Genomic DNA, 24,215 nt, shown 5'->3' with positions numbered 1-24,215 from the left:
GCTTTGGGTGTGCAGATAACAAAAAAAAAAAAAAAATCTGAGCCTGAATAACCAAGGAGGACTTGAAGGAGAAGGCAGCCTTTGTGTGTAGACAAGATGGAGAAGGATATTATGTGAGAAGGAAATTCCTAAAAAGGGAGTGAAAACTGAACCATGGCCTTTTAGGTAGGCAAAGCTCATGGAAGGCACTATATAATCACATGTTAATGGATTAGCTTTGATTAATCCATATTCTTAATCTTTTATTTACTATCCTTTCCTTTGAAATGTTCTCAAATGAAAAATCAGAAAGACCAGATTGAGTGAAGAACTCATTTGGATATCCCTGTAAGAAAATTAGAGAGTGATTTCCCTAGGGGTTGAGAGTCAATCATTACCCTGATGATTAACGTATTTCTAAATGTCAAATGTCTTCCTAATATATTTTGAAGAGCTGGTGTAGTCACTGTTCCACTTACAAAAGCTAAAAGTCAAAGGCTTTGTTCCCTGCACTGTCAATAGAGGGATCTACTCATTAACATTAGAAATATCTGGCTCAATTTAACTAGTTCTACTGCTGGAAGACCCTTTAGGGAAGATAAGAACATCTCCCTAGTGAGTCCGGCCTTCACACCTTCTCACCTAGCAGATATTGGGCTAAAGGTCTCATATAGCAAGAAGGGGTGGTCTCAGACTGACTGATTCATTCCTTTTTGCACTGGGTCAAGGAGTATAGTGAAGCTTCAAGTGTCAGGCACTCAGGGAACTTCCAAGAACCAGAGAACATTCTCGGAAGAATCACAGACCAGTGAGGAAAATGGGATATTCACAAGTGAACATGCTTGGGGTTTGCGTTGGACAGAGGAAGATCTGAGAACTGGAGAATATAGACAGAGAGTATGAAGGAGATTATCTGACATCCTTAGCATTCTTATTCCTAAGGAGATATATTTTTGCCAGGAATTCTGTAAGGCTTAGGGAGGCAGTCTCTAACTTCCCCATCCAGCAAGGCAAGTTTCTCATCCATTTATATCCAGTGTTTCTTTCTCTGTCAAACCTTTCCAAAAGGGTCACCTCCTCAGAAGTAGGAATGAAGTCTTAGTTATCTTTGTTTGTCTCCTAAGCTAACTTTATAAAGTCCCCGTAAATGCTAGTTAAATTGAATTGAATGACATTAAAAAACCTAAACACTTTTGTTATGTTGAGTGATATTGTGACTTGTGGCAATGGTTTGCCTTTGAGATTACTAAATATTCAAACTATCCTAGCCATCATGCCTCTTACCACCTCGGAGAAAGAAACTTTCCTTGGATTCATTCAACTTCCATCCCTTTGGGTAATATACATGTTGTCAAAGTTTGAAAAAGTGAATTAAATTGTGAACAAAAAGCAAATCAGCTCCTCAGGTCCTCTCTTAGAGAAATACCCAGGAGCTATTTATTTTGAATAATAGCATTAACTCTCAGATGCAAACAAGTAAAAACCAGCAGATCCAAGAAACTATGAAAAGTTATTTAGTTTCCACAAGCCTCCTTTTCCTTGATTGAGGAGTGGGGCTAACCTGTGTGCAGGGCACCCACATGCTGGAAATGCCTACACAACCCTCCAGACATGGTAGGTACTGAAAACAAAAAAAACAAATTGAAAAAGGTAGCTTACCTACCTTATTCCATTCCTGCCTATTGTGCTTATGGATTTAGAGTTTTTGTGAAACTTGTAACTACCGAAGAAGAATTCTAGTGTGTCCTGTTTTCTTATGGCATAGGGGGAATATGGCAGTTATAGAGATTTAGAAATCACAGTGTCCTTGAATACCTTAGGACTCCTGGTACTGCATCCAGAGCTCTTTCCACTCCAATTGCCAAATAAACTGAGCCTGATTGAATATGATGACTAGATGATAACAATAGTGATGATGACAGTGATGATGACAATGATGATGATAACAGTGGTGATGATGATGGTGATAATGATGATGATGACAATGATGACGATAAAAATGATGACAATGACAATAATGATGATAATGACAATGATGACAGTGACAGTGATGACTAGATGATGACGATGATGATGACGATGACAATAACAAGAAGTAACATTGTTTAAAATGTTTTTTTAAACATTTATTTATTTTTGAGAGAGAGAGAGTGTAAGCAGGGGAGGGGCAGAGAGAGAGATGAAGACACAGAATCCAAAGTGGGCTCTAGGCTCTGAGCTGTCGACAAAGAGCTCAATGCAGGGCTTGAATTCACAGACCGCGACATCATGACCTGATCCGAAGTCAGGGGCTTAACCGACTGAGCCACCGAGATGCCCCAAGAAGTAGTATTTTTGAATGCTCACTCTATGTCTTCTGGTGTTGCAGAAGCTGTATGTATTAACTTATTTAGTTCCTGCAACAATCCAGTAAGGAGTTGCAATTACTAGCATCCCCATTTCATAGATGAGGAACCTGAGGCACAACAATTAAGTGATGTGCCTGAGTTCCACAGCTTCTGGGAAATGACAGAACCAGGATTAGAACACAGGCATATTAACAGCAGGACCAATGATCCCAACTATTATTTTTTTTAATCATGGAAGGACAATCAGTCTGAGAATTAGACAAGAATCCATGTTCTGGTTCAGTCCTCATCCACAGCTATCTACGTGGCCTTGAGAAAGTTATTATATATTTTAGTACTTTTTTGCAAGTGATGCAATTTCAAAGTACCTTTTCTATTTCAACTTAAAAAAAAAAAAAAACAAACAGGGGCACCTGGGTGGCTCAGTCAGTTAAGGGGCCGACTTCAGCTCAGGTCATGATCTCGCGGTCCGTGAGTTCGAGCCCCGCGTCGGGCTCTGGGCTGATGGCTCGGAGCCTGGAGCCTGCTTCCAATTCTGTGTCTCCCTCTCTCTCTGCCCCTCCCCCGTTCATGCTCTGTCTCTCTCTGTCTCAAAAATAAATAAAAAACGTTAAAAAAAATAAAAAAAAAAAAAAAACAAAAAACAAAAAAAAAACTTCGGAACGCTTTTAGCAAACAAGATCCTATCTTCTCAATATAGAAAGTGAACTTTAGTGCACCATTTCCAGTTGAATGTAAGAATTCAGCAGTCCCATTGGCTTAACTCCACACCCCATCCCCATCTTGCCTCTGAGTTCTTAGAACACTGCTAGAGCTCAGAGTTACATAGTTTAAAATTACTGAACTAGTCAATAATCCAAGGTTCTTTAAGAGCCAATATTCTATGTATCTAGAACCTGAAGTTTAGGCTATAGGGTTAATAGTTTTGCATTGGGTGCCAATACCATTTGATTAGTTAGGATTCCCTGAGGTCTGTTAAGAAGTACTAGGCTTGGAGCACCTGGGTGGCTCAGTTGGTTAAGCATCTTTGCGGTACACGAATTTGAGCCCCATGTCAGGCTCTGTGCTGTCAGTACTGAACTTGCTTGGGATTCTCTCTCCTCTCTTTCTGCCCCTCCCCCCTCCCACTCCCAGGCTCACGCTTGCAAATGCACTTTCTCTCTCTCTCTCTCTCTCTCTCTCTCTCTCTCTCTCTCTCAAAATAAACAAACTTAAACATTGTTTTTAAAAAGTACTAGGCTTCATCCTGGCTTAGTGAGAAGGTGCGGTGATAGACTGATGGCAGGTGATGATGGCACCAGGATAAGAAATGGTGGCATATATGCTACAGATTTTGATTCTAGAAATTTCAAATGTGTCTAGATGCTAAAGAGCTTCTGCCTGTATCCAGGTTCACTTACTATGGTATTCCTATGATACATCCAAATGGCTTATGCTTGAGAATTTCTAATGAAGAGAAACTCAGTACTTCACAAAATAGCCTTAGCCATTTTCGGATACCCTTAATTATTACTTTTCTGTTCACCAAACTGAAATCCTCCCCACTATAAATTCTACTCTGTAATAACACCTTTTTTAGTCCATTGATGAAAAAATGTTATAAAAGTACTTCTTATATTTGTTAGTTATATATTATTATTATAATATGTATAGTTATATAACTACATATATACAGTTATATATTTTTTATAATATATAAAGCACTGGAAGAGAAGGGATCTAAGGTCAAACAGCTTCTAAATGGCAGAATTAATCCTCCAACTCAACTCTGAACTCTTATGGCATCAAGGTGATGAACTTTCTATTGATACCCAAATGTCTTTTGGATGGAGGATATGGGTGTGTATATGTGTGTATCTGAATATGTGTTGGGTCGGGTGTAGGGAGGATCACAGGGGACATTCTGAGAAAAATGATTTCTAGAAGACAATGGGAGAAAAAGTCATTTGAATCCTGAATTGTATGGAAGAAATGGGTTCACAATGATTTTAACCAAACTGGTTGGCTTTGCCCTGTTTAAACCCTGCCAGGGCAAGAGATAATTCAATGGCTTCAGCTTAATCTGGAAGTCTGACTCCCAAAAAGAAGGGCCAGGACTGGACCGGAGTGGAGATTCCTACATCAAAACAAGAACAGGGACCGGCTTACACTGGGTTTGCTCCCACGTGTGGGAGCCAGGTTGAGAAAGAGGGTGGTTAGTGTCACATACAGTACAGAAAAAGTGACGCCCTGTGCTGATGTACCTGCTGTTCCTCCAGTCTAGAAGAGTGCCGTCCAATGGACATACAATGTAAGCCACAAATAACCTTTACGGATTTTCAGTAGCTACGCTAAAAAGTCTATAGAAAAGTGAAACGGATTGTAACATATTTTATTGAACCCCAAATATCCGAAGTATTATCATTTCATCATGTAGTCAACATAAAAATTATTAGTGAGCTATTTTCCATCATTTAATTCACAGTACATCTTTGAAATCTGGTGTATGTTTTGCACACATGGCATACCTCAATCTGGACAGCATGTTTCAAGTGCTCAGCAACCCCATGTGATGATGCAGCTACCACACTGGACAGTACCACTCTAGCATGACTTTCCTGACCCCCTTTCTACCATCCTCCTGGGAGAATCCAACTCATCTCTCAAGATGAAGCTTAACTATGGCCTCTTCTGTGCAGCCTTCAGTTGCTCCTCAGCACTAGGGGTACCCTTCTCTTCTGTATAGAAGTTGTTTGTGTGACTTGTCAGGCATTTCTGCCCAGAGCCTACACACACACAATCATGGAAAGCTTAATTGGCTTGTGCTCCATATCTGGCCTTGGAATCAGAACTGGCCCTTCTGTTCCTGATGGGATTAATTTGCCTCACCTACTTGAGCCAGACCAGGCTGGCGCCATGGAACAGACCAGGAAGGGAAGAGGTATATGTGGATGCCCAGGCTCCTAAGATTGTCAGATACAATAAGAGAAACAGAAAAAACAGCTCCCTCAGGACTGCACTTAGGCAAACTTGGCGACTAGCCCTAAATCACACATGAGTCATATATGCATCGCCCTGGTTGGAAGTTAGTCGGAAGTCTCATCTGAGTGCTGGGGGGACACTCTGCCCAGGACCCTCAAGTGGCACTCCAACTGGGCTGTTCACCGCGGGGCTTCCCCAGCCAAGAGGTTGGCTGTTGTGAGTACGTGATTTGACACAGTAAGCCTTCTTTGTTCGTCTCTATACTCTCTCCTTCTTATTGTTACTACAACTGTTTAATTCTTCATATTCTCTTTCCTTTATAATTAATTTTTTCCTCCATGGAACCGAAAGTATGGCTATCATGAATTACTATTATCCAGAACACCTTCCTTTTGGTTCCCACAGCACTTTCTTTGGGAGACTTAAATTGGACAATCAGGGGCTTTCAGCACATTATATCAAAATAACAATCTGCGTGTATATCTGCCTCTCCCCTAAAACTGTGGGCTGGCTAGTCAGGGTTGGCTGTGTCCTATTTATCTGTAAATCCCCCACAGCTTAGCATAGTGCAGTGCTGATCGGATTGGGGTCTGCAAACCAGCAGCATCACCTGTGAGCTTGTCAGAAATATGGAATGTGTGTTTTAACAAGCTCTCCAGATGGTTCATATGCATGTTCCATTTGGGAAGGCTCAGATCTAGTGCAGTGGTTTTTAGTACTGCATGTACTTTAGAATCATGAGGACAATTTCATAAAGGGCCAATGCCCAGGACCTTCCGTGTGTGTGTGTGTGTGTGTGTGTGTGTGTGTGTGTGTGTCTGTGTGTGTAAGTTCTCCAGGTGATTATAATTAATGCTAAGCTTTGAGAACCACTGTCTTCACACATGGAAACTCTTCCATTTCTGTGGAGTGAATGTGAGAGGGTAAATAAACAAGAAATACAAATTTCTTTATCGACATTAGTATGAATGCCCACACATCCCTGTCTTGCTCTGGGAACTACATAGAACATTTAATTGTTGTTTCATAGCCATATCTTGTTTCTATTCTCTGAACATCCTTACAGGTTTCAAACAATTTCTACTACTCCTTATGAATCTCTCCTCACCCCAAGTAACACAGTGAACGTTATCTTGACTTGGAAAGCACTCTGATGAGTTACAATTTATTGTGATTTTGTCTTGAAAGTCAAAAGGGGAAGAAAAAAGGTGCCTGGGTGGCTCAGTCGGTTAAGTGTCCGACTTCGGCTCAGGTCATGATCTCACAGTTCGTGGGTTCGAGCCCGGCGTCGGGCTCTGTGCTGACAGCTTAGAGCCTGGAGCGTGCTTCAGATTCTGTGTCTCCCCCTCTCTTCCCCTTCCCTGCTCATGCTCTGTCCCTGTCTCTCTCAAAACATAAATAAACATTAATTTTTTTTTTACTTTTAAAAAAAGGGGAAGAAAGAAGGGAAAGACATGTTTGCCCTATTTGTATGTTCTTGTTTCCAACCCTATGACAGCCCAGCTGCCGTGATCATCACGTATTGTTTACAACAGGGTAATTCCAGACCCCAACACCAAGGCTCTTTCTTCATGCCTATGAGGATATAACTGCTGGCTATAATCCCAGCACCATCTGAGGTTAGGGATCCTCAAAGTGTTCTTGAAGGGGCCATCTGGATCAGAATCATGTCATGAGCATGTTTAACAATATGTCGACTCCCAGGCCCTACAGGAGACAATCTAAACCAAAACCTCTGGGGTGGATCCCAGGAATCTGCAATAGAACCAGCTTGCCAGAGGGTCATGGATGTTAAAGGTTGATAGAAACGGCCATAAGAACTATGCTGCTAGAAGAAGCAGAGAATGGAATTTTACTGCTCAAGGTGCTTTTGGGGATAATTTACAAAATAGTAATTGGCAAATCCAGAACACGGGGTAAGTGGTCTGAAATGGGCTGATTAAGTAACAGACTCTCCAACATGGAAAAAAAAAAAAAAGCGGAATAACAAAGGAAAGTCAGGGGAAGGAAAAATAACTATTACCTAAGATCTACTAGTTCTTTTAAGATGTTCAGAGAATTGTTATTTTCCCTTTAGACATGTGAATGACAAAACAAAAGGGCTAGAAAAATTGAGGTTTCAATTGACTTCAAATACACCAAATATAAAGAAGTCCCCTTTCCTGTGGGTTCCTAGCATGTCCTGTGTGTGACTATAAGAAGGCTATCAGCTATTCAGGAGCTGCTGGTTTATTTGTCTGCCCATTCCCTTTTAGAATACAGACTCGGGGGGTGGGGGGCAGAGACCATGTCTCATTCCCTCTTTATATCTCTAAAAATGCAGGTCATGACTGCCATCCAGGGGACACCCAGTAAATATCCTATAAGAGAATTAGAAAGAAAAGTGAATAAATTATTAATTGTTTCATTTAACAGTGAGGGAACAGGAACCCCAAGAATTTTAGTTGCTGTCCTGGAAACACAGCCTCTCCATGGAAAAACTGAAATTAAGATCTAGGTTTCTACTCTCCCAGTCTGCTTGCCTATAAATATCTGAAAACCATTTCTCCCTGCTCCTCGAAAGGATAAACCCAAATTGCAAACATGTTCCCCAGTGGAGACAGAGCTGGAGGGATGGTGGGTGCTTCTGGTGCCTCCTCCTGGTCCAGGACTGTCCAACCCTCTGCCAGAACTTGGAGAGTGTGCTCATTCCAGCACTCTGCCCAGGTCCACCTGCCTCTCTTGGCAAGTAGAATGCACAGGATATATTAGCAAGCACAGTCTGGCCAGGCAAGAAAAGACCTGGACACAGAGCTGGGAGTGACTAATAAGCCTCTCTGATGCACGATCCCTAAGAAGCAGGGTTCAGGACGTTACCTGGCCTCATCACAGAGGTCATTCTGTATTCTACTCCCCTGTCCCCGTCAAGGATGTCAGACATAGGCCAGTTGCCTTCTCTATCTCTCAGCACCATTCCTGAGTTAGAAGCTAAGTTAGGCAGGATGGGGGACTAGGGAAACATAACAAGGCTGCCTTATGCCTCAGAGATGGGGGCACAGCAGCATTGCAAGTAACTGCCCAGAGCTAGAGTCTAAATGAGCTAGAATGGGTGCTAACTTTTCATCTACCAGCTGCTATAGTTTAAACATACAACAGGCAAACAGAAGAAGCAGAAATAAAGGAACTTGAAACAACCAGGCAGGACTGTCTAGTATAATCAATGTTTAAGGTCACAGCTAGGGAAATCACAATTCTATCATGAAAGCTTTTTTATGATAAAGGTAAAAATGGCCTCAATGCTTGGTGTTCAGTGTGGATCACAGATCAGAAAGCTACCTACCCATTTCTTCCCACAACCTCTCCAGCCTGCCTTTACTGGCCTTATCTCCCTTCATCTTTGCCAGCCACAAACCACAGCCCACAGCCTTGCACACACCACTTTTCATGGGTGAACTCTGGGAACGTGTGAGGTTCTCCTCTCTATCCAAAATGTTCTGATAAAATCCTACTAATCTCTCAAGGGCCAGATCAAAAACTTCATCTAAGAAGCTTCCCCCAACTTTCTTTTACACACACACACACACACACACACACACACGCGCACACGTGTGTGTGTGTGTGTGTGTGTGTGTGTGTGTGTGTAATCTATTGTTAAATTGGCTAACATACGGTGTGTAAAGTGTAAAGTGTGGTCTTGATTTTTGGGGTAGATTCCCATGATTCATCGCTTACATACAATACCCAGTGTTCATCCCAATGATTGTCCTCCTCATTGCCCATCACCCATTTTCCCCTCTCCCCCACCCCCTCCATCAACTCTCAGTTTTTTCCCTGTATTTAAGAGTCTCTTGGGGCGCCTGGGTGGCTCAGTCGGTTGGTTAAGCGTCCGACTTCGGCTCAGGTCATGATCTCACGGTTCGTGGGTTCGAGCCTGGCATCAGGCTCTGTGCTGACAGCTCAGAGCCTGGAGCCTGTTTCAGATTCTGTGTCTCCCTCTCTCTCTGCCCCTCCCCCACTTGCACTCTGTCTCTCTCTGTCTCAAAAATAAATAAACATTAAAAAAAATTAAAAGAAAAAAGAGTCTCTTATGGTTTGCCTCCCTCCCTCTCTGTGCCTAACTATTTTTTCCCCTTCCCTTCCTTTATGGTCTTCTGTTAAGTTTCTCAAGATCTACGTATCAGTGAAAACATATTATATCTGTCCTTCTCTGACTTATTTCACTCAGCATAATACCTTCCAGTTCCAACCATGTTGCTGCAAATGGCATGATTTCCATCTTTCTCAATGCCAAGTAGTATCCTATTGTATATATACACCACATCTTCTTTATCCATTCATCAGCTGATGGGCATTTAGGCTCTTTCCATAATTTGGCTATTGTTTAAAGCGCTGCTATAAACATTTGAGTACATATGCCCCTATGAACCCCCAACTTCCTTAGACTATTAGCAATACTCCCACTTGTAACTCAACATAATATATGTTCAACCCTATGAACCCTGTGAGATTGTGCTAGAATTACTCAAATCCTTGTCTATTTCCCCAACAAGCCCACAAGCTCTCTGAGGTGGAGATAATATCATATTCATCTCTACATCCCCTCAGTGACCAGAATATGCAGATTTTAATTTTTTTAATATTTATTTATTTTTGACAGAGAGACAGTATGAGCAGGGGAGGGGCAGAGACAGAGGGAGACACAGAATCTGGAACAAGCTCCAGGCTCTGAGCTATCAGCACAGAGCCTGGAGCCTGTTCCAGATTCTGTGTCTCCCTCTCTCTCTGACCTTTGCCCGTTCATGCTCTGTCTCTCTGTGTCTCAAAAATAAACGTTAAATTTTTTTAAATTTAAATAAACACCAGTTGAATAAAGGAACTAAGTGATCAATAAACTAATTAATTAATCATAAATGGTAGCAAGTTCTATAGAACTAGAAGCTAAGAACTGTGTGTTCTAGTTTTTCCTCACTATAGGTTTTAATTTAGTATTATTATCATTATTTTTTTAAATATTTATAAAACCTCTAGACCCAATGTGGGGCTTGTACTCATGACCTCGAGATCAAGAGTTATAAGAACTCGTGACCCTGAGACCAAGAGTTGCATGCTGTTCCAAATCAGTGAGCCAGGTACCCCCCCTCCTTTCTTTAAATACTTATTTTAGTTTTTTTTTTTTTTTTTTTAGGTTTCATTTATTTATTTCAAGAGAAACAGTGAGCAGGGGAAGGGCAGAGAGAGAGATCCCAAACAGGCTCCACACTGCTAGTGTGGAGCCCAATGCACAGCTTAAAGATCATGACCTGAGCTGATACCAAGAGTCAGTGGCTTAACCTTAATACACAGCTACCCAGGTGCCCATTTAGTATTATTTTTAAATACAAACTTTTTAAAATTTACGTACAGTAATTTTTTGACATACAGTTCTAAATTTTTAACAGATATATGGATTTATGTAACAACCACCACAGGTTGCCAAACATTTACAATACCCTGAATGATTCCTCGTGCTGCTTTCTTGTCAACCACCCTGGAAACCACTGATATATTTCTCCATTGTTAGTTTTTCCTTTTCCATAGGATCATATAAATGGAATCCTACAGTATGTAACCTTTTGAGACCAACTTATTTCACTCAGTATAATGCCTATGAAATTCATCCATGTTCTTTACAGATGTGCCACAGCTTTGCTTACCCATCCATCCATTCAAGGATATTTAGGGTATTTCCATTTTGGGGTGATTATTAATAAATCTGCTACAGACATTTGTGTATAAGTTTCAGTGTGAATTTCTGTATGGTAAATATGTAGGAGTGGGATTTCTGAATCATAAGGGTGTGTGTAAATTTATAAGAAGCTGCCAAAATGTTTTTCCAGAGTGGTTGTACCATTTTGTGTCCCCACCAGGAAAGTACGAGAGTTCCAATGGCTTTACACTCTTGTCAGCATTTAGTATTATCAGTTTTGTTTATTTTAGTAATTCCAATAGGTATGTAATAATACCTCATTATGGCTTTAATTTTCATTTCCCTAATGTATAATGATGTTGAGCATCATTTCATGTGCTTATTTGTCATCCTTATATCTTCTCTGGTAAATGTTCTACTCAAATTTTCTCCTGTTTAAAAAAAAAAAAATTGCATTGTTTCTTATTGTTATGCTCTCAAAGTCCCTGGTCACAAGTCCTTTAATAAATACATAATTTGCAAATTATTTTTCCTAGTATCTTCACTGTTTCTTTGGCAAAGCAAATACATGCTTTTTTAATTTTGAAATCCATTTATCAGTTCTTTGTACTTTTTGTTCTTGGTGCCAACCCACAGTCATGGAGATTTTCTCTTATGTGTTTTTCTATATTTTTTTTATAATTTTATATTTTACATTTAAAAATATCCATTTTTGAGTTGCATTTTGTGTAAGTTGTGAATCATAGGTTGAAGTTCAGTTTTCCCCATATGGCTTTCCAATATTTTCCACCACCATTTGTTAAAAATAACATCCTTTCTTGACTGAATTCATTGTCCCTTGCAACTGTGCTCAATTTACTTATTAGTTGTAGGAACTTTTTATTTTTGTAGATTTCTTGGGATATTCTACATAGACAATTATGTCAATGAGAATAATAATAGTTTTAATTTTTCCTTTGCAATCTATACGAATTACATTTCATTTTTCTTCCTTTATTGCACAGGCTAGGACTTTCAGCATGATGTTGAATATGTGTGTTAAGAATAAACATCCTTTTCTCTTTCCTGCTCTTATGGGGAAAGCATTCAGTATCTCATCATGAAATATAATGTTAATTGTAGGTCTTTTGTAGATGCCCTTTGTTGGAAGTTCCCTCTCATTTCTAGTGAGTTGAGAGTTTTGTGCTTTAGTTTTCATTCTATCACTAGCTAGCTGTGTGAATTTGGGCAAACTTTAATCCAGACTACCACATCAGAAAAAAGGAAATAAATGTTGTGCCTTTTTGTGATGATTAAAAGATAGACATGTGTGTGTATGTGTAAATGTATGAGTAAGAAAGCCCTCACCACACAGCATGAAAGAAAAGTATCATGCATTTCATTAGGATATACAAAATACAACATCTCTAGATTAATGCAGTCTTGTTATATACATTTTCTAAGTAAATATGGGTTAGAGGCAATCAGAATATTAACTACTGAAAAACTGATTTTGGAAACCTAAAAAATATAACAGGATTAATATATACCATATTTAACCTAAGTGTGGCACATGACATTTATTCCTGTTGTACTTGTTTGTTTTCTTCAATTCTTGACAATAGGCCAGAAACTATTATGTTTTTTTTGCATTTTTAATCTCATAAAATTTTGTGGCAGTCCTGCACCATAGGCCTTATCCAAATTTGGATCAGAATTGTTAAACTTTTGGAAAATAGGTTTAAACTTAATGTGAGAAATTACCTTAAATAGACAAACAAACAAACAAGCAAACAAACAAACATGGGCGCTGTCCAGGAGTAGAACAGGATGTTTCTAATTAAGCCTAAATCCGGGAACCTGAGGATACACTGTCAGAAGTTTTCAGGGATGGTATTCCTACATAGACAGGAGGTTAGATAGTCATACAAAGTTTTTCCAACTCTAAAATACTACAACCAGAACAGATCACATCTAAGGCATAAAATGTTGCCATGGAGGGACACCTGGGTGGCTCAGTTGGTTAAGGGTCCAACTCTTGATTTTCGACTCAGGTCATGATCTAATGGTTTGTGAGTTCAAGCCCCATGTTGGGCTCAGTGCTAACAAAGTGCAGCCTGCTTAGGAGTGTCTCTCTCTCTCTCTCTCTCTCTCTCTCTCTCTCTCTCTCCTTTCTTTTTAATTTTTTTTAACGTTTATTCATTTTTTGACAGAGAGACAGAGTGCCAGTGGGGAGGGGCAGAGAGAGGGGGAGACAGAATCCGAAGCAGGCTCCAGGCTCCGAACTGACAGCACAGAGTCCGACGTGGGGCTCGAACCCACGGACCGTGAGATCATGACCTGAGCTAAAGTCAGACGCTCAACGAACTGAGCCACCCAGGCACACCATCTCTCTCTCTCCTTTCTGTTTCTATCCCAGTGGCTGACTCATTCTTTCTCTCTTTCTCTCAAAACAAATAAATAAACATTAAAAAAAAAAGTTGATATGGGAAGCAAAGCCAAGATAGGAACTGTACCAAAAACTGGCCTCTAGATCATCTGCGGCTACTGTCTGCTCTTTTCCTGCTGCCCTATTCCTCCTTCACACCCCTACATCTCACTCTTCCCCCAGTTTCTTTCTCAGCAATAAGAGTCAGATAATATCATTTTGAATCCATTACTCTTATGATCAGTGCATTTGAATGTGTGGCATTATTTTCTTAAATCTTAAATAGCTTTTCCGTTAAAAAAATACTTTTTTTTGTTTAAAGAGTATGTGAACCATCCCTCATCCTTGCCTGCTTCAGAGACTTACATTTATTCAAGGACCAAATGCAACCAAATTACATAGAAAGGAAAGGAAAGGAAAGGAAAGGAAAGGAAAGGAAAGGAAAGGAAAGGAAAGGAAAGGAAAGGAAAGGAAAGGAAAAAGGAAAAGGAAAAGAAAAGGAAAAGAAGAGAAGAGAAAAGAAAAGAAAAGAAAAGAAAAAAAAAAAAGAAAAGAAAAGAAAGAAAAGAGAAAGGAAAGAAAAGAGAAAGGAAAGGAAAGGAAAGGGAAAAGGAAAAGGAAAAGAAAAGAAAAGAAGAGAAAAGAAAAGAGAAAAGAAAAGAAAAGAAAGAAAAGAGAAAGGAAAGGAAAGGAAAGGAAGGGAAGGGAAAGGAAAGGAAAGGAAAGGAAAGGAAAGGAAAGGAAAGGAAAGGAAAGGAAAAGAAAAGGAAAAGAAAAGAAAAGAAAGAAAAGAGAAAGGAAAGGAAAGGAAAGGAAAGGAAAGGAAAGGAAAGGAAAGGAAAGGAAAGGGAAGGAAAGGAAGAAAAAAATCAAGTACTCAGCAGAATATAGTAACAAATGCTGGTCATATTCTAAAACTTTTAAAAAGAAAAAGAAAAAGAAAATATTCCCCAAAATGCATGTTTCTGGCATGCACCTGTGTTTGGCATCAAAAACAGATTTATCAGGGACAAAGCGCATGGAGTTTTACTTAATGTATTCTAAATGACAATGCAACGCCCACAGCCAGGTCAAAACGGACCCTCCTGGGGCGCCTGGGTGGCGCAGTCGGTTAAGCGGCCGACTTCAGCCAGGTCACGATCTCGCGTCTGTGAGTTCGAGCCCCGCGTCGGGCTCTGTGCTGACAGCTCGGAGCCTGGAGCCTGTTTCCAATTCTGTGTCTCCCTCTCTCTCTGCCCCTCCCCCGTTCATGCTCTGTGTCTCTCTGTCCCAAAAATAAATAAAAAAAAAAAAAAAAAAAACATTGAAAAAAAAAAAAATTTTAAAACAAAACGGACCCTCCTTACATCTGTACCTTTGACAATTTCCATAAAATGTCTCTCCACTTGGTCAGCCTATAACCCCATGAGGTGGGGAGAGCAAGGATGAGTGTTCTCAGATAATGGAAGGAATTGGCACTGAGATCAGAGGGCGTTTCCCCAGGCCTTAGGGCTAGTGCATGGAACAACCCAGGACCCCAACTCACAGGCTAGGGCCTGTTCCACAGCATTCCTCCATCACTACTATTTCCACAGATTATTTGGCTCTATTGTTGACCTAGGCTAATTATATTTTCATCTCTTTCGTTTATATCATATATTTTCACACATTTCATGTGTTGTTAAGTTGATTTTCTTGGGTAGGGAAGAGCCTTATGATAATACGATCAACTCTGGGAAGAGTAAAATGCTTAAGTGGTGCAACATGATATGTTATCAATTTCCGTGTAAGACATGCGCAGGTGCATACCGTGCAAAGGGGTCACGTATTCAGGATCCTGGGATACCACTGCTTGTTTGCAGGGACAAGAAACAGAAAGGGTTTGCTCACCACTGTATCTCCAGGGCCTAACACAGCACAGAGTAGCCTGACCCTACGTATTTGTAGAATGAATGAATAAACAGTTTTGAAAAAATTGCCCAGTGACTTTTTTGGGTAAGCTTGACTATATGAAGGGTTCATTTTTAAAGCTGACAGTCCCTGTAATTCACCATGTGAATGCAAAATAGCCTGATGAGCTATGGACATTCCTATTCGAATTACACTGAAGATGCCAGGAAATTACTAACAGGAGCCTCAAAATTCATCACATTAACTCACATCCCCAGAAAATTCATTCCTGAGGGTGTATTTCAGTGAAACATCTCCCTTGGGACCAGAGGCCTCTCCCCCTACTCTGAAAACTAGGATGGATATGGCAGTAAAGGAGCTCAGGGCTTTTCATTTTCCCAAGCCATTAAAATGCAAATTAGGGGAGGAGGGAGCCTTGCAGGCAGACCCCCCTGGCCTAGCCTCCGGGCCTCAGCACTCACATCCATCTGCAGTCCGCACTTCCATGTGCACCAGGTCCGCCTCCTTATCCAATCCGGCCACCGACCTGGGGAAGGAAGGAGAGACAGTGACCACACGGAAGGCAGACAACAAAGTGCAAAAAAGAACTCAGGGCTGACTATTACTTGGAAAGCCACTTTCTCAAGAGGGCCTAGCCTACATTGTGGGGACCCACAGAGGATGGCCACTGGTGAGCCTGGCAGATACAGCTGTCACCTGCAGTGGTCACAACTCATGAGTCCTGGAATGGCATTAGGGAGTCGGTGGCTCTCAAAAAAACCATAAAAGAGTACAAAGTCCACAGTAATACAGGTCTAAATCTCTGTCCTTGCCTCTTCACCACCTGGCACCTAAGAAGTTCTCTCTTCCCCACCTTCTTCCTTCTCCCCTCACACCCAGTCTTGCCACACAGGATTCCTTCCAGCACTTTCTCCCCCTTGTCTTCCCACTGGGAGTGTTCTGTTCCCTACCCTGATCTGTCCTCTGGATGAGGGTGGTTAACCTCCACTCAAGCTGTTTACTTCAAGACACTGTTGCCCTCCTGAGTTTGAGGCTATCTGCCCTTCTTTCCTCCTGCCCCGGAAACAATAAGTGTTTGGTGACACACATTAAAATCTGGTCTGACAAGAACAAAATTCTCGGAGTGATCAGAGTGGGAAACCTTAAAGGTCTATGGCCAACAGCCAAAAGCAGGCAGGCTGAGAATCCTGACAAACTAATCCTTGTGGGCCTCCAACCTTCCACACATAAAGCCCCAGTCAGCCATCTCCCACATGAGGTATCCAGGCCAGAGGATGACACAGAAAGTCAGCTAAAAGAGGCAACACAGACATTAAAACATTCATGCACTAAAGAGGTCACATAATCCACTCTCCAGCAAGTTCTTGCTTGGTCTATTTACTCTTATTTTAAATATCATTCTAAGATGGGCTTTCTGGTTTTCCAGTCTTCAACAGGTAATAAGTGGCAAGTTAGAAAGAAAAGGTAGAATTTAAAATTGTGAGAGGGGTGCCTGGGTGGCTCAGTTGGTTGAGCATCTGACTCTAGATTTCAGCTCAGGTCATGATCCCAGGGTCATGGGGTCAAGCTCTGCGTTGAGCAGGGAACCTGCTTGTATTCTCTCTCTCCCTTTCCCTCTACCCCTCTCCCCTGCTTATTCTCTCTCTCTCTCTCTCAAAAAAAAAAAAAAACCCAAACTAAATAAATAAAATAGAAATTTAAAACAGTGAGCATCAATAGCTGATACCCAGATAACAAGAAAAATAGAAAAAACCTATGAAAAACAGACCTAAGAACTTAAAACCCAATGCTTCTCCCTGGCCCTTGGGCCATTCATTACTCTATTAGAGGGCTATTCATTACTCTATTGACATCTACCCTAAAGGGAGAACAGAAAACAGGAATCAGGGGGGGAAATGGCATCAGTGCACTCTGTTTAAGAAAGTAGGTTGCAAATGCTATATGTTAGGAAAAATAAAATGATTTTTATTTGTTCAAATGAAATGATTATGTTTTGAATGCCCAAAGCTGTTACTTAAAAATCTCACTTATGATCATCAAAATACTGTATTTTAGTTTTTGCTCACCTCAGTTGATCCTAAGGGAAACGTCTAAGGTAAAGAGAGCAGGTATCATTAGCTGGTTTGACCAAAGGGAAACTGAGGCACAGCAAAGTTGATGTTTGTCTAAGATCACAAAGGGATGAGGCCAGAACTAGAAAGACTTATTGATTCCTCAGCCAAGAGCAAGTCATGTCCTTTTGGCTCTTCTCCCTTTTGCTTTCCATGTCCTTCGTATCCAATGGTCTCCTTGTCCCCTTTCTTCTCCAGCTAACTCTCACCCTTCCTTCAAAGCTCACTAGGCTCACCCCTCTGGCAGCCCTTCCACTCTTCATGTTGCTGAAGAGTCTTCTATCTGCTTCCATAGCATCTGTACATTGGTAGTTCTCAATATTGGCTGCTCATGAGAGCCACTGGAAGAGCTTTAAATATCTGGATGTCCGGGCCCCTCTCCAGACCAATGAAATAAAAATCCTTTGGAGATAATGAGGAAAAAGCTAATAAAAACAAGATAAAAGGGGCCAGCCAGATGTCCAAGGCTGGATACTCCCTTTGCATACTTTTGGCTTCTGTAATCTTGCTTGCCTCCTGTGTCCACCAACTGCCCAGATAGCAACACTGATAAAAGCCCCTTCCCCTTTTTCTTTTTTCTCTCAACCCTCTACCATCTCAGCCATAAAAGAAGGCCGATGCCAAGGTTCGGGGCTCAGCCTTTGGAGGTGACTCAGCTGGGTCAACACTGGTGTGCAATAAATAGTCTTTTCCTGATTTCCCTAGTGTGTGTGGCTTGTCTCTTCCTGGGCACCGAGCATTTGCTGTAACAATAAGATGATGGCATTGGTAGTTTTTTTTAAAGCTCCCAAGTGACTTCTATGTATAGCCAAGTGTTAGAACCACTGCTTTGCATGGCTCAGTCATATCACTTATGTCATTGCACTTGCCTGCTGTACTTGGATATAAATTTTAACAAAGTAGAACCTATCTATTTATCTTGGAATCCTTGGCACTTTTGTGCTGAGTATATATCAGGGGCTACCAATGTGTTTATTAAATTAATATATTATTCATTTAATAAGCAATCCAGTCTACTATGATAATGCCAAAATTACAATGTGAAACTCACATTGAGTCATACAAACAGAAGGCTGAGGTCATACAAACAGAGGGCTGAAGCTATCAGAATGGACTTTATGGACACCTGCTCTGTTTTACAGTCTCCCTTTCTGTTTATAAGCAAGTTGGTATTGTCAGGATAAGAGGATTCTCAGGTATTCTTCTGTCATTCCCCCAAGGTCAAGGGCAGGGTAGAATGGACAGAATTGGAACCTGGTTCCAATGACCAAGCCTAACTGGTTATCAAGTGCTATTCTATAACAAAAGAAAAGCCCTTGTCTCTTAGGAGCTTAAAAGAATGCAAACACCACCAATAAAAAACCAGAAACCATTCCCTAATTCAGGATTTCTCACTCCCTCCTATCTATCTAAAACCTTATCTTTTAAGGTTGAAATTGAATCACCTCCTGGAAGCTTTCCCTGGTCACTCTAGCTCACATTGATTTAACTCCTTTGGACTTCTACAGAATTCAGAATCTGGATCATATATCCTCTAGCATTTGTATTTTGATTAAGTTTTTGCTTCCCTAGAGCAGACCTCTGCAGTCTTGGCTATCTTAGTACCCCTATAACCTTTCCATCTTTTATAGAACTATTCTACCCAACTCAAGCCATGTGCTTTGTCCAGGGTCATCAATTACAGCAGCCCACCCATCTGAACCCCCAGGATGGTATATGATCCAGCATGATCATGAGGCATCCTGGCTGTGGTGATTGGAACATGTCAGGACAACTTAGAGGACTTCCTCAGAATTTCTCTAACTGGAGCTCATTAGAAAGAATTGCTTTTCTTCTCTACTCACCAAGTCAAGACTGTTGAGAGAAAATTGTCTAGTCTGATAGGGAGAATAGGTCTAAAGGGATGATATGGATATAATACAGAAAGATTGGCATTGTGACAAGGAGTCTCATAGAGAGATAGGGAGAGAAAGGATGATAAGAGGACAGTGGTTGAGACAAAGACAGACAGAGGTTCAGAAAGAGACAGAGTAGACCAAAATGGCAGCACAGGAGACTCCTGAGTGCCCTTCCTCCCAGGTACACACTGGGTATAGCTATATATGGAGCAATTCTCTCTGAAAGATACCCAGAAACTAGCTGAGTGATTCCCACACACTGGATGAATGAGAAAACACCCACACTGAAATGGGGATTGGGGAGAAAAGGCTAAGATACACTCTCACCATGAACCCCACCTCTGGCACAGTGACAGATAATCAGGAGCAAAGGGTTTGGCCTCCATATTTAGCATCACAACTTTTAAGGCTTGCATCAGATGGATGGGGCCCCAAAATGCCTAGCTCTGAAAGCCAGTGGGGCTTGTGTCCAGGAGACTGTAGCAAACAAAGAAGCAATTCTTCCTGTGCAAGAGCAATCACTGAAGCTATTGCCCTAGGGCTCAGTGCACCTTCCCCCAGTCTTTCCCTGAAAGTGGTTTATCTGCATACTTTAAAAGCTGCTGCCTGAGGGCTAGGCTTCTAATTTATCAGGCTTTGAGGGGCTGTGACCCTCCTCACAGACTGAGGAAGCCCACTGATACCTCTCCCGTCTTCTCCCTACAGCCCATTCCTAGCTGCCAGTAGCTCCCTGGAAGGAGCTGTGCTACTGGAAGGACCACACCCCAGCTTTTAGGGTTGCTGCCCAAGGGATGGGTCCCCAGATCACCTGGCTCTGATAGCCAACAGGGCTTCATTCATGAGTCCCAGAGGACTATAGCAAACAAAGAATCCATTCTTAACCATCTACTTCCCCAAGGTTCAGTGCAGAGGAAACAGGTCCAAAACACCCATCTTCTACTCTTTCCCTGAAAGGGATTTATCTGCCTACCTTAAAGGCTACTGCCTGAAGGCCAGGCTTCTAATTTAGCAGGCATCTGGGAACTATCTGCAATCTTCCAAAGACTGGGGAAGCTGGCAGATACTTCTCCTACCATCTCCCTCAAACCTACTCCAATAATAAAACCAAGTCACCAGTATCTCTATGAAAGGAAGTTGTACACGTATGTGGCACCTCAGCTCTTGCAGTTGTCACATGAGAGATGGGACCCTGGATCACCTGATGCTAGTAGTAAATGGGTCTTGCATTCCTGAGGCACTAAGGACTGTAGCAAGCAAAGAAATAGTTTTTAATGGACATAGCAGCACCCTTACCCCCTGCAGCTACACACCTAGGCCTAGCACTGAGGGAGATGGCAAAAAGGCCCACCTCCCAGTTTCTCCCTGGAAGTGGCTTATCTACATACTTTCCCAACTTGTGCCTCAGGAACCAGCTTCTCATAAGCCTGTATCTAGACGTTGACTGTAATCCTCAAGTTTGAGATACTGACAGGACTTGGGACACTCATGACTACTAAAAGCCATTAAGAACAAAGGAGGCCTGGACAAACACAAAGTTGAGAGACAGCTAAGAGCTCAGTCAGGCTGGTCAATGAGGTTCATCTCCTACATGAGGTCACTCTGTCAAGACTGGAAAAAGTGGCTGTTTTATCTAATGCTCAGAAACCAATACAAAGAGTCAAGGAAAATGAAAAACAAACAACAACAACAACAACAACAAAAACAGAAATATATGTTTCAAACAAAAGAACAAGATAAACCTCTGGAAACTGATCTTAAAGAAATGGAGATAATAATCTACCTAATAGCTTAAAATAATGGTCATAAAAATGCTTAACTGAGGTCAGAAGAACAATGCATGAAAACAGTGACAATTTCAACAGATAGAAATATTAAAAATTACCAAACAGAAATCATGGATCTGAAGAATACAATAATTGAATTAAACAACTGAATAGAAGGGTTCAATAAGAGACCAGATCAAGTATAAGAAAAAAAAAATCAGTGAACTCTTAAGATAGAAGTGGACTTCCTCCAAAGGAGCAAAAAAGAAAAAAGAATTAAAAAGAGTGAATACAGTTTAAGGGACTTATGAGAAAACATACAATGGACAAATGTTCTTGTTATAGGGTTCCAGAAGATTTGAAGAAATACTGGCTGAAAACTTCCCTAACTTGGTGAAGGTAACAGGCACCCAGACCTAGGAAGCCCAGAGAGTTCCAAAAACAATGAAACCAAGGAGAACCACGTAAGACACATTTACAATTAATGAAACCAAGGAGAACCACATAAGACACATTACAATTAAATTATCAAAATTTAAACACAAGTAGAGAATCTTAAAACCATCAAGAGAAAAACAACTTGTTATACCCAAGGGAATCCTGGTAGGACTATCAACAGATTTTCAGCAGAAGTTAGCAGGGCAGAAGGGTGTGGGATGATATATTCAAAGCACTAAACAAACAAAAACCTTGTCAACCAACCAAGAATACCCAGCAAAACTGTACTGCAGAATTAATGGAGACATAAAGAGTTTTCTAGACAAACAAAAGATGAAGGAGGAAATCCCCATAGATTAGTCTCACAAGAAATGTTAAAAGAGGTTCTTCAAGCTGAAATAAAAGGATGATAATTAGTAACAGGAAAACAAACAAACAAAAAAGTATAAAACTCACTGGTAAAGGTAAATGTATAGTTAAATTCAGAATACTTTAATGGTGGTGGATAAATCACTGATAAGTCTAGTAGGAAGTTTAAAAGACAAAATATTAAATTGACTATAACTAACTTTTTAATGGATATACATGTAAATAAATGCAAATTGTGACATCAAAACATAAAATGTAGAGGTCCGGGATTCACACAAATAGAGAAATGCACTTAGAGACAAATGGCAGTTAGATGCATCTGAAGGTACTTCAATCTGAATCCATTTGTGTGATGGTTAATTTTGTGTGTCAACTTGATTGGGTCATGAAGTGCCCAGACACTTTGGTTAAATATTATCATTGATGTGTCTTCTAGGATGTTTCTGATAAAACTAACATCTGAATCAGTAGACTGAGGAAAACAGATTGCCCTCCCTATATGAGTGGGCCTCCTCCAATCTGTTGGAGGCCTGAATAGAACAAAAGAAGGAGTAAAGGAGAATTCACTTACCCTACCTGAATGTTTTCTAGCCCCAAAACTGGTCTTCTTCTGAACTCAGATAGGAATTTAGAGCATTAACTCTGCTGGTCCTTAGGCTTTCAGACTTATACTGGAACTACACCACTAACTCTGTGAATCTACACTTGCAGGTGGCAGACTCTGGGACTTCTCAGCCTCCATAATCACATGAGCCAATTACTTCTAATAAATCTCTTTCTCCCTGTCTTCTCCCCCCATCCTCTTGTTGGTCTATTTGCATATACTATTGTCTCTTCTATATCCTATTGGTCTGTTTCTCTGGACAGCCCTGACTAATAAAATGTTTCTTAGTCCCATTCCAGCACTGCAGCCTGTTTATCCACATAAGGCCATAGCATACCCGTGTGAATGTGTTTCTATATTCGCTTAAGGCATCAATTTCAAAGAGAATGATTCTTAATATACAACCTATCAGACACTGAGTTTCCCAAGGACAGGGACCTTAATTATCTTTCTCTAATATTTACCACCACACACAGCTCAGGATTAGGCATACATTCCGATTAAATGATGGGGATACGAAATTTGTACTTCAGAGCTGCTTTGTCTCTGGATCCACAAGAGAAGAGATCAAGCTGCTCAGCAGGCCAGAGATGGAGCAGAGAAGCTTGGGTGCTGAGGATAAGGAGAATACACCTGCCCTTTTCCAGCACACAGAGGAATGCTACCACCCACCTTCTGTAGTACTGTTGGCATTAGCCTGGGGTTTCTCCACACTAACACTGTTGATATTTTCGGCTGGATAATTCTTCATTGTGGGGCCGTCTTATGCACTGCAGGAAATTTAGCAGAATCCCTGGTCTCTACTAGATGCAGTAGCATATCCCTACTGGCCTGAAAATGAGAATTGTCTCTAGACACTGCCTACTATCCCCTGGGGTCAAAACTGCCCCGAGTTGAGAACGAGAACCAGAGTCTTACCTGGACTCACTCAACTGATGCCTGGACTCTATCTCCCCTGCTAAAAAGGCAGCAAACAAACAAAACAAACCAACCAACCAACCACGCAGAGATCTCCCTTCCACACTTAGACCTAACACTGCTGATATACCCATGAACTATCACTATTCTGGGCTACACCACTTTATCAGGAAATTCTCTGACATACGATCAAGTTCCTAATCTTAAAGTCCCCCCCCCCCCCCGGCCAAAGCCCCCATTTTTAAAAACCAAATGTAAGAAAGAAAATACAACAAGCAAAGAAATACAAGATGCAGATATTTGATAATTTTTCTGGGGGGTAGGCAGAAGTTGTAAGGGATAAACCTGTGGAAATTTGGGGGAAAGCGCATACAGTAATAAGGATAAATGCTAATGGACATTGAGACCATTCACATGTCAGTCATTGTGTTCAGTGTTTTACATGCATTGTCATAATTAATCCTCAAGATGATCTTTAAGGAAGGTACCATTCATTGAATTTCCATCCTTGGTAGGATGGGGATAATAAGAGAGATTAAATAACATACTTAAAGTCACACGATAGATAGTCACAATTGATAGACACTGAGAGTACCGTGTGTCAGGTTCTGTTTTACATGTAAATGCTGATCTTTAATTCTCACACCATTCCTATGAGTCTTGAACCATTCTTCTCCATATTTTCCATATTAAAAGGGTACATTCAGGCATTGAGAGATTAAGCAACTCGCCAAAAGGCACACAGTTTAGTAAACTGCAAAACCAGGGCTCAGTCAGGCAAGTAGCTTTGAGCCAGGAGTTTAACCTCTCCTGTAAGCTGCCTCTCCTGGCTGGTGAGAGGTTTGCCTGCAGCCATCTCTCCTA

At 41.0% G+C, this 24,215-nt stretch overlaps 1 protein-coding gene across 3 annotated transcripts in view; it reads right to left on the bottom strand.

The window, feature by feature from the left end:
* Nucleotides 1-24,215, bottom strand: part of SORCS3 (sortilin related VPS10 domain containing receptor 3) — a 596,149-nt gene that overhangs the window by 150,966 nt on the left and 420,968 nt on the right. For all 3 annotated transcript variants that reach the window (XM_058697711.1, XM_058697712.1, XM_058697710.1), the window contains exon 6: nucleotides 15,712-15,776. In XM_058697711.1, the coding sequence (XP_058553694.1) occupies nucleotides 15,712-15,776 (65 nt within the window). The remainder of the gene's footprint in view (nucleotides 1-15,711; nucleotides 15,777-24,215) is intronic.

The sequence above is a fragment of the Neofelis nebulosa genome, chromosome 13 (assembly GCF_028018385.1).
Source record: "Neofelis nebulosa isolate mNeoNeb1 chromosome 13, mNeoNeb1.pri, whole genome shotgun sequence".
Lineage (NCBI taxonomy): Eukaryota > Metazoa > Chordata > Mammalia > Carnivora > Felidae > Neofelis > Neofelis nebulosa.
The sequence above is the reverse complement of the archived record's forward strand: the minus strand, read 5'-3'. Positions and strand labels throughout refer to the sequence as shown.